Genomic DNA, 17,167 nt, shown 5'->3' on the forward strand with positions numbered 1-17,167 from the left:
TTTGCTGGAAAAATTGATCTTTATTAACGTAACACACATTCCTAAACAAAATAGGCAATTATGAGCATAAAAAATGGCATAAAATAGATCTCTTGCGACCCACAACAAAAATCAACAATAGTTTACGAGACTAAAATCAACGTGGTGCTAATTTTTCTCCTTATCGAGAAGTAGTGCATTGGTCCTGACAGTTAAAATATATCACATATACAAAATGTTTGAAGATCGGGAAACAAAAATTCCTAATCCCTCAACGAAACCCAACAGTCATGGCTAAAAAAAGTCTACCAAATTTATAATTTATTCTCATTCACTCAGATGGCCCAAGATGGTTCAGATACGTTTTGATGTGGTTAATGAAACAATAAAAGAGCCCCTAAAAAATTTAAAATCATTTATCTTCCCCCTCAGTTGGTGCCGTCTGCTGTGTCGAAGGAGCGGTGCCCGGAGCCAGCTCAGGGTTCAGATGTGCAAGGGTGCGCAGGGCTTCTGCGATTTGGTGCGGACTCAATCTTTGTGCAATTTGGACCATGGCGTCGAGAGCAACTTCCGGGCACTCCTGAATTTTAAAAATAAAGAGACAAAAATTAATATAAAATCTACATTTTGTCAAAAATACACTTACAATCAGAGCTGCAGTTACTTTGCGAACGACAGCGTCTCTGTGAACACAACGAATATTTTCTTGGACGATGGATGAGCTGCGAGATCTCTCATCCAGCTGCTTCAAGAGCCATTTGACGATTTCCTCGTTCGAATCCCACAAATGAACCTGAAAATTTATTTTAAAAATAATAAGAATTTATTTTAAATCAATTTTAAATTATCCGTACCTGAGACTGGCCTCTGTCCTCGACGAACCATCTCCTCAGCATAGCCTCAGTCTGTCCAGGGCCGAGTTCCGGTTGGATAGCTTCGAGTTGAGTTTTGACTTGCTCCTCCAAGAGCAGACGTCTCAGCCTCCAGTACAGAATCTTCCTCGAAGACCTCCAAGGGACAATGTCCTGAATGACGCCCTTCTCGAGCATCCGCTCGGGCAGGTCGTGGAGGTCGGCAAAGTGGACGGCCACCTGGTGGTACATGGGCAGCAAGAACTTTTCGCGCTCGGAGATCTTGGCTGCGATCGAGGGGTCGCTCGACAGACCTTGCTGCTCTATCAGATTGACCAAGGTTTGGTCGATGCGGCGCATGACCTTCAGAAGGTCCTTTTCCCTGAACCTGATCTCGACGATGCCCTCCGGCTCCAGGACTCCACCTCTGCTTTCGGGGTCGGCGTACATTTCCATGTGGCGCGGATTGATGGATGGATCGACGACGGCCCAAGCGCCTCCGCGAAGTTCACCGTTGGGCGGAATGTAGACGATGATGGGTTGTTTGTACTGACGAAGGCCGTCCACGATGTAAGCGCCAAATTTGACCACCTGCTCGTACATGTCCTTCATGCCGCCTGAGAAGCCACGCCAGTTGGCAAAAATGAAGAGAGGCAAACCCTCTCGGCTGAAATCTTGAATGGCCTGTGCGGTTTTGTATGCCGAATCAGGGAACCAGACTTGGCCGGCTTGCGAGACAGTCTAACATATAAAAAATATATATATAAGTAACAATTATTTTCATAAATTTTATATTAAAGCACCTTTGCTTCTGAATCTAGATTTGCAGGGTCGGCGGGCAATTTTAGCTCAACAGTTCTTGTTTCGACAGCAATGACTCCGACGGGAATGCCGCCCAATCGAGCCCTTCCACAAACCACAGTCTGCGCCCACGGTTGCAAAATTTCTTGGAAAGATCCGACGTCAAAGAAGCCAGATTCCCAGGCGTTAGGGTTTGCTGTTGAGTTTTCAATCAAATAAAGCAAAGCATAATTTTATGAATTGGTGATTTCTTACTGGGACTAGGGCGGCCAGCCAACATCCATCTCGGGTCATACGGTGCTTTGGTGGGCATGTAAGTTATGTCACGTTCGGTGGGATCGACAGGGGTGATTATGGGTAAGGGAGCACCTTTGCGCTATATTGGAAAAAAAAAACACATTAAAACCATTGCTATCAAGATTTAATTATATTACTTCTGGAATGTAAGAGAGCCACTGGAGTATCGTGTAAACACCTTCGAGGTCCCCTTTGGCAGTCGTGTGAGACACACCATTGTTGTACATGATCTGGATGCCACCCAATTGATTGTTGGATGCGTAAACCTCTCTTCCGAGAAGCTGGACAAGTTTTTGAATTAATTTCCCATCAATCATAAGTACAGCAATTTTTATTTACCTTGTTGAGAGCTGCATAGCCGGTGAGGATGATGTGGGAATTTTCAAGCTGGATGACACGTTGGCCGAGACGAACAAGGTAAGACCCGATGCCAATTGCGCGGCAACTCACCATGGAGATGGTTACGATATCTTGGTAAGCCTGAGAAGTTTCTCCAGCAATCATACCCGCATAACGAAGATTTTCAACTCCGAGACCGTCTTCCTTGCCTGCAGGAAGATTAATAATTTAATTAAACATCATTATGACTTCAATTAAAATTAAATCTTTACCGATAATGTCGGTGATTTTGTACCTAGCCTCCCCTTCGTCGTCAATCAAGATTGCGTGAACAGAGTTCATCGCGGACACTTTCTTGAAGTCTTCAGGAGTCAAGTAAAGGTATTTAAAGCCCTATTAATGCAAAATTTGAAATTAACGCTTTTAATATAAATCTAAAGGAATTTTTACCTTGTCGGGCTCATCAGGATCCTCCCATGCAACTTTGAACAGGGGTTTCAACTCATCAGCAAGACCAATTCTGGCTCCACTGTTTGCGGACAAATAGATTCGAGGAATTTTTAGCTTTCTTGCCAATTCAGATGCTTTCAAAAAGACGAGATCCTCATCCGGCCCGAAGGAGCCAACTCTGAATGTTATATCGTTGGAGATCACAATTATGTCTCGTCCTGTTGGATACTCGGGTGTGTACAGGGTGATCCTCCAAGCCACCATTCCCGCCTTAACACAACAATAATTAATTATTTTCAAAACAAAAAATGGGGGATTATTACATTATTTTCTCCAGGCAATCGTTTCTGTTCAACGAGAACTCCGTCAGCTTCAAGCACTAACTCTACACAGTCGATAACTTGGGACGGGATTTGCAAATCCTCTGTTATTTAAAAAAATTTAGTTTCTCTCATTCCAAAGATACTAAATAATTACCTCCTGGCCGACCTTCAATGAAGTCCTTCCACATTTTTTCAGTCATCTGCCTGAACATATCAGGATAGTCGTAAACATAGGTGGTTCCGGCGACTTGGGCTTGGAATCTCTTTTGCTGCAGGTAGTCCTTGGTGACATAGGGTGTGGAAATGGGCAGTCCGTGCAGAACTCCTTGACGGGAGCCATATGACTCAAATTTAATCTATATTGAAGAAAATTAACTTAATTATCAAATTGTAAATGAAAAAACTCACCACGCCTGATTTTGGATCAGTGATCTCCTTGTACAAGTTTATGTCCAGGTAGTAGCCAGAGTCATTGGCAAGACACAACCTAATGTTAGTCAACTTGCCTCCTGGTGACGTCCTGATGGTCATTCTCAGCTCGGCTTGCAGCACTCGAAGTTTCCACAGACGAGGGCCATATCTCAGCACCATGCTTGTGACGCACTCTTCAATCTAATAGATTTTTAAATAGATTAAAAATGAGACAATGCACATTTTACTACCTTGATTGGGTCCATGATGACAGATGGGACAAAGTTGAGGAAAATGTGGTTGCAGTCTGTGCGCCTGCTGTCCGGATGGGAGAATGCAACTTCCAGTTCGTCCATAGCTTCCAGAAGAACTCTTTCTCCTTCATTTTGCAGGTACTCGAAGGACGCCTCCTTTGTGATGAGGTCAGAATGACGTATAATGGAACGGATGAAGAAACGATAATCCGTCACTTCGAGTCCTTCGGCAACCTAATTTTGTTATTAATTATTTTCCTCGATTTTGCCAGTGAAAGTTTCAAGTACCTTTGCCTTGCCCAGGTACAAGTGCATTTTCTGGTTGGCCGTGGGCAGAGCTTCCAAGTTGTAATTTTTCATTCTGTTCAACTCCAACTGGAAAGCAAGGGCCGGTTCGAGATGCCTGTAAATCCTGTCCTCCCTGTAGCCATCGCGGTGTCTGAATGTGAAGAACTTGGGGAACTTTTGCCTGTCCAACACCAAGAATGTTACTCTCCTGATGCTTCTCTCCGCCAGCTCTTCAGCGTGATTTGCGCAAAATGCAGCCAGTTTTCGGGCCATTGTGTTGTCGTCCAAATCTTTCGAGGTTTGCTTCACGGCTACATTCAGAATGTAGATCGGCTCCACTCTCTAAAAATTGCGTTAGTTTTCACACAGAAATTAAATTTATTTAGCAAGCTACCTTATTGATTTGCTCAACGGCGTGTTCACCGTGAGAAGTGCTGATGTTGATAGAGGTCGAGAGACGACCTTCGCTGCCCTCAACGGCTTCCATGTCTCCGGGGGAGCAACAACGGCCGCTTGCCATGTCATCAAGAACGTCGAGCAGCTCGTCGGAGTATTTTTCAAACTCTTCGTAAGTCTTGAAAGCTGCCATGACTCCAGTTCTCTGGCAATTTTCAAAATCCAGAGCAACATCGGAGACCTCGTCAAGTCCTCCGACCCGGTTGTGGGGAATTCGGTTGGGGTGAGAAGAGGGCAGCAGGAACTGGAAGTGGATGCAGCAAATTTCACCAGAGAGCTCCAAATGTTCCAGTCTAGTCAGATCGTATGAAATGTAAGCTCTCCTCAGGTACACCTCCAAAGCAGCCATGCAGACAGCCTTATTTGTGTGATAGAAAAAGTCATGGAGAATGTCAAAGATCGACGTTTCTGACAAAATCAGCTTTTGCAAGTTCTCAGGATGAAACTCGTGGCCGTACATGTCGATTGCAGACAAGAAAATAGACTCCATCTGGTTGTGACGGAGTTCGTATGCAGGTTGGTGGGCAGCAATCAGAACTTGTCTCGCTCTCAAAGCCACCCTTGAGTGCTCTGAACGGTTAAGGGAGGTCAATTCACTGAGGGTCGATGCAAGTTCGTCAGTGAGACCGGGTTCGTTGGCCCAGAGGTGGTCGATCAGCATGGTGACCAGGACATTCTTTTTTGCCACCTGAGTGTGAGAGAAGATTGCGCTTGTAACTAATGTCATGTCATCCTTGTGGTTCTCTCTAATTGCGGAAACACACTTGTCATAGTGACCTGGTTAAAAAAGTTAACATTAGTCTCATCATTTGATATAAATTGAAAATCATACCGAGTTGGAATTGGCTTTCCACTTCGTAGTACTGCTTGAGCAATTCATGAACGGTGGTCTTCATGCGGCCTCGGATGCCGTTTCGGTATCGCTGCACCAGCTGAACAATGCCCTGAGTGGTGAGGAAGAAGACGTCACGGTCGGACCTCTTTTGAAGAGTGGCCGCATGCGAATCAATGACAGCAGCAATTTGCTGGCTGGGAAATTGAGCAAGAACAGAGGTGATGTTGCTCTGGTATTGAGACATGAGTTTGCGGATTTTCTTCTCAACCGACGGAGGGATGCGGCCGGAAATTGAAGAAATTACTTCCTGTAATTAGATTTAAATATTTTATGACTTAATTCTAATTCTTCGCAGCATTTTTTTTGTTTACCTGAAGTTCGAGGAGAGGAAGGCTGGGGTCCCTGAGTGAGCTCATGAACTTTTCAATGACCTCCTTGCAGCGAGGCACGTGATAAGGGTCAGGCAAGCAGTATCCAGCGAGGGTGTTCTCCAATTTTTGTCTGAAGCTGTTGTGGATGTAGTTGAGTTTCTCACTGTAGGTCACTCCACTTAGGCCGTCCACAAACGGTCCCTCGTATTTTTGAGCTCGCGTGACAAGACTGGGGTCATCGAGCTCGAGTCTGGCAACAAGAGTGCCAGCATCGAGAACGGCGCCTGGGCGCTTCTGTTGAAAGACGTTGCCACTCTCGGGAGCAGACAGGGTCATCACCATTTTCATGACTTCAATTTCAGCATAAGCTTGGCCTCGCTGCACGTGGCCTCCGTCATCCAAAAGCCAGCCAATCAGCTTACCAGCTGATGGAGAACGCAGAAGCGAAGGGTCGTTTTCTTTCTCAAACACGCACGTTTGATTGCCAATGACGATGCGCCAACGATCAACTTCCTCTTTCATGTAGGTGGTGAAGCTTGCGCCATCAATAGACAAGAGCAATCCTACATTGTATAAAAGTTACAAAATTTTGTTTAACAATAATAATATCTTGTTAACCTCCATCAGACATTCTATGGTAGTCGATTTCTTTGGACGAGCCGTTCATGATGAGGAAATATGACTCTGGTCCAGAACGGGTGACCTGAACTATGTATTTGAACCCTTCGTTGATCAGTTCTACAGTCATGCTATTCTCGAGAGTGTTGCATCCTTGAATCTGTCCCCTGAAGAATATTTTTAATTTAGAAAGATTTATATTTGAATATTTTAATTACTTTTCAAGGGAAGTCTTGAAATTTTGGAAAGAGGATTCGATGTTTTTATCTGCAATTTGGAGAGCACCACAAATGACGCCAAGGAGAATATCAGGCTTCTCAGCCTGCACCCGCTCCGCAATGAGCCTATCCAGCCACTGGGTGTTGATCACATTCGATTGGAAACTTTCAGTTTCAAGCAGAGTAATCAGATACTCAACAGTTGTTCGGAAATCACCTCTGATCGACAACTCCTTCAAAGCAATCACAAGATTTCTATAAAAAGAATGACCAAAAATAGTTTTATAAAATAACAAGAGTAAATTAAATAATCATACTCTCTGGCCTGTTCTCGGTCTTCGCCCCAGGAGAAACAATGACCAAATTGGGAGTCTGCAAACTCGTGCAGTCCTCCAGCAGCTGCCACACTGAAGTAGCCCCAAACATTTTTGGACGATCGAAAATTGAGCTCTTGAACAGTTCCCGAGCTTGGCTTGAAGCCTAATTATATTCAATAAAAAAATTAGAGGAAAACAAGATTAGACTCAAGTTCACCTTCATCGGGATTTTCACTTGTGATACGAGCAGCAATAACATGACCACAAGGCTGAGGTTTGTGCCTTGGAGTGTCAAAATCGATCTCCGAATCGCCCCAAGGTGCCTCATTGTACAGCAGCCTGATGTCTTTTATACGAAACAGTGGCAGGCCCATAGCAACCTTTTGAAATTATCAAGGTTTGTATCAAGGAAATTATTATTACAATACAAAATTACCTGTAGCTGAGCTGCAGGCAAGTTGACGTCGGCAACCATTTCTGTGCAGGGATGTTCCACCTGAAGCCTCGGATTCAACTCGAGGAAGAAAAAGTTGCCATCGGTGTCGTAGAGGTACTCAACAGTGCCAGCGCTGACATAGCCGACCATTTTTGCCAGACGAACGGCAGCTTTTTCCATTTGCTCAAATACTTCTGGAAGGGCAATCACGCAGGGCGCCTCTTCAATGATTTTCTGGTGCCGTCTTTGAATAGAGCAGTCTCGTCCGAAGAGAGAAATGGCGTTTCCGTACTGATCAGCCAGCAGCTGCACTTCCAAGTGGCGAGCGCATTTCGCCAGCTTCATCACAAAAATCGGAGAGCCAGGGACTTCCTGTTGCACCTGTCGGAAGAGACTTGGGAATTCTTCCGGACAATCGACTTTCCTGATTCCTTTGCCGCCGCCGCCCTCGCTGGCTTTGATCATGACGGGGAACCCAATTTTATGAGCAGCGGTCAGACCCTCTTCGGCACTCGTAACACAACCTTTTTTGTACAGCTCGGTGGAAATCTTGATTTTCTTCCCACTATACTGCGCTCTGAGTTCTAAAAAAGGAACGATCATTTAAAAAAAGACTTAAAAAATTAAAACAAAATCGTACCTGAACCAGACCACGGCAGTGTTGGAATCTCTGCAGTTTGCGCCACAATGCTTGAAGCAATTTTATCGCCCAGGGCCCACATGGCTTTCTCAGGCGGGCCGATAAATGCAATGTTGTTCTTGTGGAGCAGCTCAGGCAGTTTCGGGTTCTCCGAAGCGTGACCCCATCCAGCCCAAACAGCCTGATCAGTTTATATTTATTTTAATTATCATGCCTTTTTTTAAAGGGATGAATTAGTTACCTGGACTTGCGAGCGGAGAGCAATGTCGAGAATTAATTCTACGTTAGCGTAGTTATTGTTGTTTGTGCCTCCAGGTACGGCAACATAGTGATCTGCCATCTTTATGTACTCAGCATTAGCTAAAAAATTGAAATTATTCAATTTAAATAAAATTTTCATTTATTTTGACTGAAATTTTCATACAGTTGAAATGATTTAATTTAAATTTTCATGTATTTAGAATTATTTAATTTAATTAAATTTCCATTAATTTTTTATTATTTAATTAGACTTTTTTTTATATACAAACCTTTAAGATCTTCTGGGGTGACCATGACGACAAACCTGATGGCTCTCTCGTGCCTGAACATTTCATAAGACCATCGTCTGATGGACCGCATGCACTTGACAGCGCCGATTCCATTGTTGGCGATCAAAACCTGCAGATCAGCACGTACGCAATTAGGTTAGCAGGTTGTGCTACTTTGACGCAATTTTACCTTATTGATGACTCTGGTGCCGCCGAATTTTTTGACAAACTCCTCCGGAGTGGCCACGATGAAGTCCTTTTCCAGCATTTTCGCCTTGAGCACTGTCCCTTGGGACATGCTGGGCCTGAAACAAATTTTTTGTCATCATTATTGTTGCATGTCACACACAAAAAAATAAGAAAGAAAAGGGGACACGGTGTTTGGAAAATTTATTATCAGGAGGATGCAAATGAGAATAAAAAAGAGGCTGCAAAAAGGAAGTGCCAAGTCATCAAGAGAACACGTTTGGCGCAAATTGCAAAGTGCTCGATTGACGCGTTTGCTGACCTTGATGTCTCTCGGACGGAAAAGTATTTGTTTATCAAAGAAAAAGTAAAATGCAATAACCTATTGTGAACTCGCGAGATAATTCATGTAAATCCCGATCAATGCGATTCTATATTTTACTCGCAGTTCAATAAATCGCAACAAGGACGATTATAATTTCGCAATTAGCATTGCCAACTTCCAACTTGTGACGGAGGACGTGTGTGATCTATATTTTCCGCGAGCCGTAATACAAGTTGCTAAATTTTCCCCGACAGCATGAAAAACTTTCACCAAACGTTTAATTATTCCAACTTGCGGTAGGCTCGACGCAATTGAGTCTTTTTTATTCATTTTTACGACTGCCAAGGTTGTTGGAGAAAAAACTGCACAAAAGAGTTGTAAAAAAATTAGAGAACTTACTTCAGCGGCAGTTGCCAGATGCAGGCCTACTGAATTAGTCGTTAATGAGGAACATTTATTTTTATCAGAGATTGCAAATGATAAGTAGTGGCAAAATTGAAAGGATTTTGAGATCTTTACGTTTACGTTGAGATTAGTTATCGAACCTTTCGTGCTTTCAGCAGCCAACAAGGATAAAATTGACCTGCTAGAGAGTTCGAATTTCGAAACTTTCGCTTTTTAGCAGAATCAAGACAAAATAAATAAACAAATAGACGGAAATTTATGAAAGTCAGAGAAGTTGAAATTAAATCGAAAAAAAAGTATAAAAAAAGGAAATCAGGCTCTAAAAAGTCCATAATTTTCAGAATTTTTCCCCCTATGATAAAAAAAAAATTATTTTCCAGATTTAATTAATTTGATTTTAAATAAAAATTTCATCCAAAGAGCTTATTTACTAAAATTTAAAAAACCGCAAAAAAACTAGTGAAGCCAAAATCCACTTCCTTTCCGACCGCCAATTAAAAATAATCACACAAATCTCGCGTCCTAGTGAGAGCTTCACCGCGCGGAGATATAAAAAGCACGATTGCGCAAACCGGAAGTGGGGCATCGCGAACAGGTGCACAATATCTTCTTCTTCTTCAATGGACGATTGGATGAATCACATTTTTGACCTGCGTCTGAACGGTCCGTGGCTGCGAGTGACGAAGATCATGGTGCGCGATTTGGCGATTTACCGATTCGTGTCGGCGGCCGGCGGCGGCGACGTCGTCGTCGTCAAGTTGCACACCGAGTTTCTGGCATGATTGGCCAGCAAGAGCCGCTGCAGCAGCCTCATTAATCTGCGGCGACCGATTAATTTTAACCGAAGCCAATAATACGCTAATAACAATTTGGTAATATCACAACACGCGCTCAACACAAACATGTTGACGCGGGGCTATATTTACCGGCGCGTTTATGCTCACAGCACCCCCCTATGCAAATTACGGCAGACGGGAGCACTCGAAGGCTATAAGTGCAAGCAAGCTTTGCGCGAGATTTAAATTTTGCAGCACAGATTTGCGGCTTTAAAAGTTCTCGTTTGTTTCATTTTAATTTTTCGTTAAAATTTCGGACAAATTTTATCTGATATTTTAATATAGAAAAAACATGCATTTCTTGTGATAAAAAGTTATGATTTATTGAGGGTGATTTGAATTGTTTTTCTTATACACAAAACCGACTTTAAATCGAAATTACCAATTTTTTTTAAAAATATCTGTTAATTTTAAATAAAATGAAACATGTTAAACCAATGACAAACTTTGTGGGGATTTTAAACTGATTACTCTTTTTAACGGTTAACTTCTTGCATGACGAGGTCATAAATTTAAAAAAAGCTCGTCTTATAGAGAAATCGTAGTTCGTTTAATTCATGAAAAATTGAAACCGGGCGAATCTCGATGAAAAGAAAAAAATGACCCCAAAAGACGATCTGTGGTATGTTGCTACATTAAAAACCTAGGGCTTTTTCGTGTCCAAACTAAAACTAAGTGGGAGGAATGAATTAAAAATTAAATGACAAAAAAAATTAAATGGGGATAATTCAATTTTAATAAAAAATATTTCTGCAATTTTTGTTTATTAAAAATAAATTCTCACAATTTTTTAAATATCTTTTTTTATGAATTTTAGTTTTAGTTTGGCCACAACAAAACTCTAGGTTTTTAAAGTACTAGCAGATCGCAGGTCGCCTTTTGGAGTCAGTTGACCTTTATTTTTTCATTTTAAATTTGTAACAAGGTTTGCCTGGTTTCAATTTTTTTTTTTTAAATTTTAAATCAACCCCGACTTTTAGCATTCAATTTTATTTAATTTACTTTGAATTACACCGAGAATTTAATTTTTCTTTTCCTCCATAAGGATTTCCACTAAGCGTTCTCCTCTGTTTTCCTTAGAAACCGGAATGCCCACGCAAGGTTACCAAGAGTGAGAATTTCATTTTGCACTTGTTTGCAACGAGGCCAGTTCAACAATTTTTTTCCAAAATAATATTGACAACAGCTTTGTCCAGAAACTTCCACAAAGTTATATAATGGTAATTATTAACCATTTAAGGTGTTAGTAAATAATGTAGCGGCTCAAATTAGTTCTCAATTACGACGTCAGCAGAGATTGTAAAAGAGTTATATTAATTACAGAGGACAGTGTAAACACTTCAAGGAGTCATTCTGTTTCTTCTTAAAAATAATCCAACCAAATTAAAAACTTTTAATTTTTTAATTTGCTACGAAATGAAAAATTAAACAATTATTGTGAGTTAAAATTTTTTTAAAGCCCACAATCAGGACAAAGTTGAAATAAAATTTGGAAAGATGAAGATTTTTTTTTAATTCTCACAATTAAGTTAAAATTATAACTATGCCATTTCAAATTTGAGCCCCTCTATATTGCCCCAAATTGACATTAACAAAAATTGTAAAATAAAAATTATTTCCACCAAAATTTGGGGAGTGTTTAAAGACTCTGTCTGTTACGTAAGTACTTGGAACATTAATTGACAATTAGGTGAGTGAATTTTCAGTGGGCTATTTGCTTTTGTTGGGCACCTTTTGCGATCCTCGGGAGGTCCCTGCATGGTTCGTGTGTTCGATCTCAAGCGGAGGCGACGACCGACATCAAGCAGAGCACATGTGTGCGTCGCTCCAGCGTCCGTTCATGACTGGCATTACGTTCATTTACACGCGAGATTTGTGCGCTGCCGCTGCAGCTATTGAATAATAATAATACCACTTTTCTTCTCGACCGGTTGCAGTTGTACTAACCTCAGTCTAAAGGCTGAATAGTCGTGCATCTCGCCAATAAAATCGCGTTTTGCTGCGACGACGGTATTAAGACAACAACAACACTCGAGTGTTACTGCATCGACCGGAGAAAGTGGCTGCGTTCGGGCCCGAGGAATCACGACCGATTTTACACCTGGCGATGGAATTCGAAGAGAAACCACCTGATTCTCTCTCTTCAAATACCTTCACAGCTGCCGCGAATTGCTTTGCTCGGCGCAGAGGGCGGAGCTGCCGAGGTAAACATCACGCCACTTGCGCATTCGGACAAAAATGTATATAAATCTATCTCGCTGCTCCAGCCATGCTAACAACTTTATTTTTTATTTTTTCTCTTTTTTTTTGCCAAGTCCAGCTGACCTTAGCCGGTTTCCTACCTCAATAAATGGCTGCTCAAGGACAGGTGATTTAAATTGCATCCGAGATACAAAAACATTATGTTAAACATAACAAAAATATTGTTAACTTTTTAATTTATTTACTTATAAAAACTTCAAATTTTAAACTACTTTGTGTTAAATAATTCCATTTTTGTGCAAGGTTGTAATTAAGAGATTCAATTTGTTTACCATTTTAAATCGTGAATTAAATTTAACAAATTTCACCGGAAATAATTTTTCAATTATAAAATTTTTTGTTAACGTCATAATCAGTTCATAAGGCTAAATTCAATTTTATTTTCAATAAATAGTGCCGATAAAAATCTTCCATTCGTTTAGAAAAATTTGTTGAATCAAGAGATCAGGCATGATAAAAAAATTTATTTTAATTCAAAACCAAAACGGCTCTACCAGTTCCCGTCTTGGCCTGCGACATGCGACCCTATTTCATGAGCAGGAAAAAATACAAAAATATCAGCAAAATTGAAGAAAAAAAAACATTTTAAAACAAAAAAATTTACAAATTAGTTCAGTTTCGAGTGTTATCGTTCAATTTTGAATTTTTTACAACAATTATCATTTTTATTTAACTTTATTTTTAATCATGTTACTATTATTGCTATTATATTTATTTGTAATGAATGTAAACTCCAGTATTACACTACACTTAGTGTGTTTAATAAATACTCTAATCTAACAAATTAGTTGTTAGTTTAAAAAATTTTATTTATTATTATTTTTTTTTAATTTTGCTGATTTTTTTCTTATGACATCTGATCGCAGACCGTGACCGAAACTGGCAGGGACGTTTTATTTTAAAATAAAAACAATTTTTTTAAGCAGGAAAAGCCCGATCTCTTCATTTTCCTTTTAATTCCCTATTTTTAAATTGCCAAATTTTATAACCTACTTGACGTTGCATTATTTCCTTTCTATTCGATTGACGTGAGCGAAAGATTAAACTGAACTAGCCCTCAGGTCAGTTAGGTCATTAATCGCGCTCTCTCACAATCAGCTGTGACCGATTCACTGAATCGGCGCGCGCGCGTGATAAATGGATCTCTCTCATGTGCATGTGCGCCGCATGCAATTAGATGATGATCAATGGATCTTACTTGGGCATTAAATGTCTGACCCGGGCACAAGGTTGTTTGGGCCAAATTATTATCCGATTTCATTGAGCTGCAGAAAGAAATTTCTGCAATATAATCCAGACTTCGGAGCGAAAATCGTTTTTCAGTATTTTAATTTACATTTTTTTTTTTGGAGTGCTCAATTATTTCCTATTCATCACAAAAAGTTAAAATCATTAATAATTAAGTTATTTGTTTAGAAGTTTTTTTCTCTTATAGATTCAAATTATTAAGTAGATTATTAAATTACGGCATTTAACTCTGCAGTGGTGAGTCAGCAGGTGGTAACAGAGTTTGGAAGGACTATCAAAAGTTACATAAATGGAGTCAGCTGATAATCTGATCATTCGGTCGATTGACCTTGGTAAGAGATGCGCCCCGCGGACCCTTGCTACGACCTTTTGAAAAATGCAAAACGCGTGATCCCAGCACTCAAGCGAGCATCCAAAACAACACCCTTTTATCATGTGCCAAGTTTCTGATTAAATTTCATAACCGTTTAATTCATTGGGAGTGCCAAAATTTTGGGTCTTGCGCCTTTTCAATAAAGGACTTTGACCTGAAATCTCAAAACTTTTGCATATCTGATTTTCTTTTTGATAAGTTTAAAAATGATAAAAGAAGGCATTCTATTTTGGTACTGGAACGAAAACCAATTCAACGGTTTGCGATATCTAAAATTGTACACAAATGAAATTTTTGTTTGGAAATTTGATTAATAAGCCTAGCATTTAAACTTATTGTTATAAGTCTATCCTGATAGCAAGTTTGAAGTTTTTTAACTGGTTTAGATTATTTATTTACATTAATTAAATATTACTAGTTTTTAAATACTCCGCAGTTTTTATCAACTTTATTGCTGCATAAATTGTTAAATTTTTCATGCAAATAAATATTTGATTGGTGAATCGGTCAACTCTGCGAGCTCTTTTTGCCTGTGACTGTACGGCCAGGCAATGCCCCTCATTATCTAATATTCAAGCGGTAACACAATAGAGGGGTCTCGGGGTCAAGAGGAAGCGCCGCATTTCTGCGTGCACGCCTGGCAATAATATAAATATAATATCGACGCTGCTTGGGTTTACCTGAGTCTCTTCCTGCGTTCATTGGTGCTGAATGTGTTGCCGTAAGTGATCGAGTCGATGAACGAGTCCTGCCGCTGCAGCTCGGCCAACTCCTGAAGGTCCTCCTCCTCGTCCTTGGTCTCCTCGTCGCCGCCAACAAAAAAGTTGGCGCGAACCTCACTGTTTTCCTTCTCCGCCATCTCCGCTCCTGCAACAAAGCAAAGTTTTTTAGTCATTTCAAAAATTTACAAAATTATTAGAAAAAATTTATCTCGGAAGTGTTAGCAAAATTCTTGCAAGTGGTGGTGCCGTTTTGTCCAACAATTCCTTTCTTTCCAAACTGTTTCCAAATAAATATTTTTCAACAATTGAATGTAAACAATGTGATGTAGCAATTTGGACAAATGAACAAAAAAAATAATAATAATTTAATTATTAATTTACATGGAAAAAGAACCTTAATATTATGCTGAAAGTTCTGAAGAAGAATATTTAATGAATGAAAATTGCTGAGGATAAAAAATAACTAAAATCTCGTTAGGACCAATCATGCGCCTATATATCTGAACAAAGAAGACAGAGAGCCCTTAAAGGTGGTTTTGAAACACCAACCTTCAGGTTCTGAAGGCGCCTCTTGAATCGGTTGCGGCGCCTCTGCGAGCTCTTTCTCTTCTTCTTCTTGCTTGTTAGGGCCGAAGATTCGAGAAAAAAGTGACATGAGTCCTGCAATCAGTAATATTACGAGGATCAGTGCCACGAGGTCCATCGGCATGAGAGACGCGCGGCAGGGTCGTCCGGACAACAACACGTACGGTTCGCAGCGCTATAAAGAGAGAGATAACGACAAGAAGTGCAAGGACAAGGAGCAACGAAGCTCGCGAAAAGTAAAGAGAGAGAGAGGACCAGATAGGAAGAATCAAAAGAAGTACCTAAATTGACCCCTGATTGAAGAAAAAATTTAATGAGAAAGAGCGATGACCATGCATATTTGATTTAAAGGGCTGTAAAGAAGACTTTAATTGATTGAAACCAAACTTGTTAAAGTTTTGAATAAAAAAATTAAAAAAAAAGTATTTAAAAAAAAATTACGAAGACAATTAATTTAATTTTATTGTATCCATTGTAATAATAAAATAAAGTTTTTACATGACATATTGTTATATGGCAAAAAAAATCAGATTTTTCTTATGTATTTATTCTGTGTGAGTGGTTCAAGTAAATATCTGCAATGAAACGTCTGAAATAAATTTACAATTTCGAAAATAAACCATAAATCTAATTAAATAAAAAATTTGTTACAATTTCACGATCGAGGGTTGATTAAGGGTGATTTGAATTTCGAATCGGCTTTTCACACGTTTCAATATTCTGATCAAAGTTATTATAAAAATTGATTTGTTAAAAAAAAAATTAGAATATAATGGTCAAATTTTCTGTTAAAAATTGTTTTGCGTAAAAATGTAGATTTAAATAATTTTTCACATAAAAAATTGTTAATTTGAAAGAAAAATATTTATGAAAGATCGATTTTTGTACTAATTCTTGTCTGTAGCCCGCAGCCGAACCATATATAGAGCAAGATATTGTTTTTTCAATAAACAACTCAAAAAACACATCGAGAAAAAGCCGTTTTTAAATTCAAATCACTGAAAAGACTAAAAAAAATTAAAAAAAAATCCAATTTACAAATTCATGTAAAAAAATTAAAAATACATTCCAGGAAATGATTTTATTGTCAATCATATTATTCTTTGAAGAAGAAAAAAACCGTAAATAATAATACATATAAGCCTAGAAGCTTCGAATGAAGTGATTTTACATTTTTTTTTTAATTTAGGTCAAAAGCCTCAATAATACAACACTTAAAATAATTTTAAGTATTACTTTAGAACAGCTAAAAATTCAAGGCAATTATAAGAAAGATCTGGACCAAATTATGATTGAAAATTTATAAAATTTGATTGTTAAAAACTCACACGAAAAGCACCAAAATACAAAACGCGAAACAAAAAGTCATGCGTGCAAACCTACACTGAACACCCCAGTGGCTGCGCTCCTTGTGCACCGCACCACGGATGAAGTCGGAAGAAAGAGTGTGGAGAAGCGCGATTGCAGATCAACCAAGATTCGGCCCCCCCTCCTCAGATTACATGCGATATATTAGATTCGGTCCTTCCACCGTGATTTTTCACGTGTCACTCGCGCAAAGAAAAGAGCGAGCCAAGAAGCGGCTAAGGGAAAATTACCCACTACTCACGATTACGAGGCGAAAATGACTTTCAGTCACTCGAGTTAATAGGCGCGGACCTTCTGCACACGCACGACGTTGAATTGATTCAATATTGCGTAGATTGAAGAACATGTGCGTTTGATCGGACGGGAGGTAGCGGCAATAATTATGCAACTGCAAGGTCGCGAGTGCAATAGGTGCTCCACAAGGAATCTTGTTATTATAAATT

At 39.7% G+C, this 17,167-nt stretch overlaps 1 protein-coding gene across 8 annotated transcripts in view; it reads right to left on the reverse strand.

The window, feature by feature from the left end:
- The window catches only part of LOC132200566 (acetyl-CoA carboxylase), a 19,834-nt gene continuing 2,667 nt past the window's right edge, over nucleotides 1–17,167 (reverse strand). Inside the window, exons 1-29 of one of the 8 annotated variants that reach the window (XM_059626113.1) lie at nucleotides 16,740–16,864; nucleotides 15,321–15,431; nucleotides 14,730–14,916; nucleotides 8,605–8,719; nucleotides 8,415–8,544; nucleotides 8,126–8,244; nucleotides 7,885–8,065; nucleotides 7,245–7,828; nucleotides 7,026–7,188; nucleotides 6,809–6,971; nucleotides 6,492–6,746; nucleotides 6,274–6,440; nucleotides 5,656–6,218; nucleotides 5,282–5,591; nucleotides 4,388–5,226; nucleotides 3,994–4,335; nucleotides 3,703–3,939; nucleotides 3,449–3,652; nucleotides 3,195–3,396; nucleotides 3,041–3,141; nucleotides 2,718–2,987; nucleotides 2,540–2,660; nucleotides 2,268–2,476; nucleotides 2,066–2,209; nucleotides 1,887–2,007; nucleotides 1,634–1,827; nucleotides 834–1,571; nucleotides 626–772; nucleotides 1–559 (exon numbers count right to left, since the gene is read on the reverse strand). In XM_059626113.1, coding sequence (XP_059482096.1) covers nucleotides 392–559; nucleotides 626–772; nucleotides 834–1,571; nucleotides 1,634–1,827; nucleotides 1,887–2,007; nucleotides 2,066–2,209; nucleotides 2,268–2,476; nucleotides 2,540–2,660; nucleotides 2,718–2,987; nucleotides 3,041–3,141; nucleotides 3,195–3,396; nucleotides 3,449–3,652; nucleotides 3,703–3,939; nucleotides 3,994–4,335; nucleotides 4,388–5,226; nucleotides 5,282–5,591; nucleotides 5,656–6,218; nucleotides 6,274–6,440; nucleotides 6,492–6,746; nucleotides 6,809–6,971; nucleotides 7,026–7,188; nucleotides 7,245–7,828; nucleotides 7,885–8,065; nucleotides 8,126–8,244; nucleotides 8,415–8,544; nucleotides 8,605–8,719; nucleotides 14,730–14,916; nucleotides 15,321–15,426 — 7,080 coding nt within the window. In that variant the 5' untranslated portion in view covers nucleotides 15,427–15,431; nucleotides 16,740–16,864 and the 3' untranslated portion in view covers nucleotides 1–391. Of the gene's footprint in view, nucleotides 560–625; nucleotides 773–833; nucleotides 1,572–1,633; nucleotides 1,828–1,886; nucleotides 2,008–2,065; nucleotides 2,210–2,267; nucleotides 2,477–2,539; nucleotides 2,661–2,717; nucleotides 2,988–3,040; nucleotides 3,142–3,194; nucleotides 3,397–3,448; nucleotides 3,653–3,702; nucleotides 3,940–3,993; nucleotides 4,336–4,387; nucleotides 5,227–5,281; nucleotides 5,592–5,655; nucleotides 6,219–6,273; nucleotides 6,441–6,491; nucleotides 6,747–6,808; nucleotides 6,972–7,025; nucleotides 7,189–7,244; nucleotides 7,829–7,884; nucleotides 8,066–8,125; nucleotides 8,245–8,414; nucleotides 8,545–8,604; nucleotides 8,720–9,902; nucleotides 9,932–10,043; nucleotides 10,171–11,897; nucleotides 12,029–12,113; nucleotides 12,272–14,729; nucleotides 14,917–15,320; nucleotides 15,432–16,739; nucleotides 16,887–17,167 lie in introns of those variants that run through there. The other 7 variants (XM_059626114.1, XM_059626119.1, XM_059626118.1 and 4 more) reach the window with 7 other exon arrangements.

The sequence above is a fragment of the Neocloeon triangulifer genome, unplaced genomic scaffold, assembly GCF_031216515.1.
Source record: "Neocloeon triangulifer isolate White Clay Creek 2 clone unplaced genomic scaffold, ASM3121651v1 ptg000014l, whole genome shotgun sequence".
NCBI lineage: Eukaryota > Metazoa > Arthropoda > Insecta > Ephemeroptera > Baetidae > Neocloeon > Neocloeon triangulifer.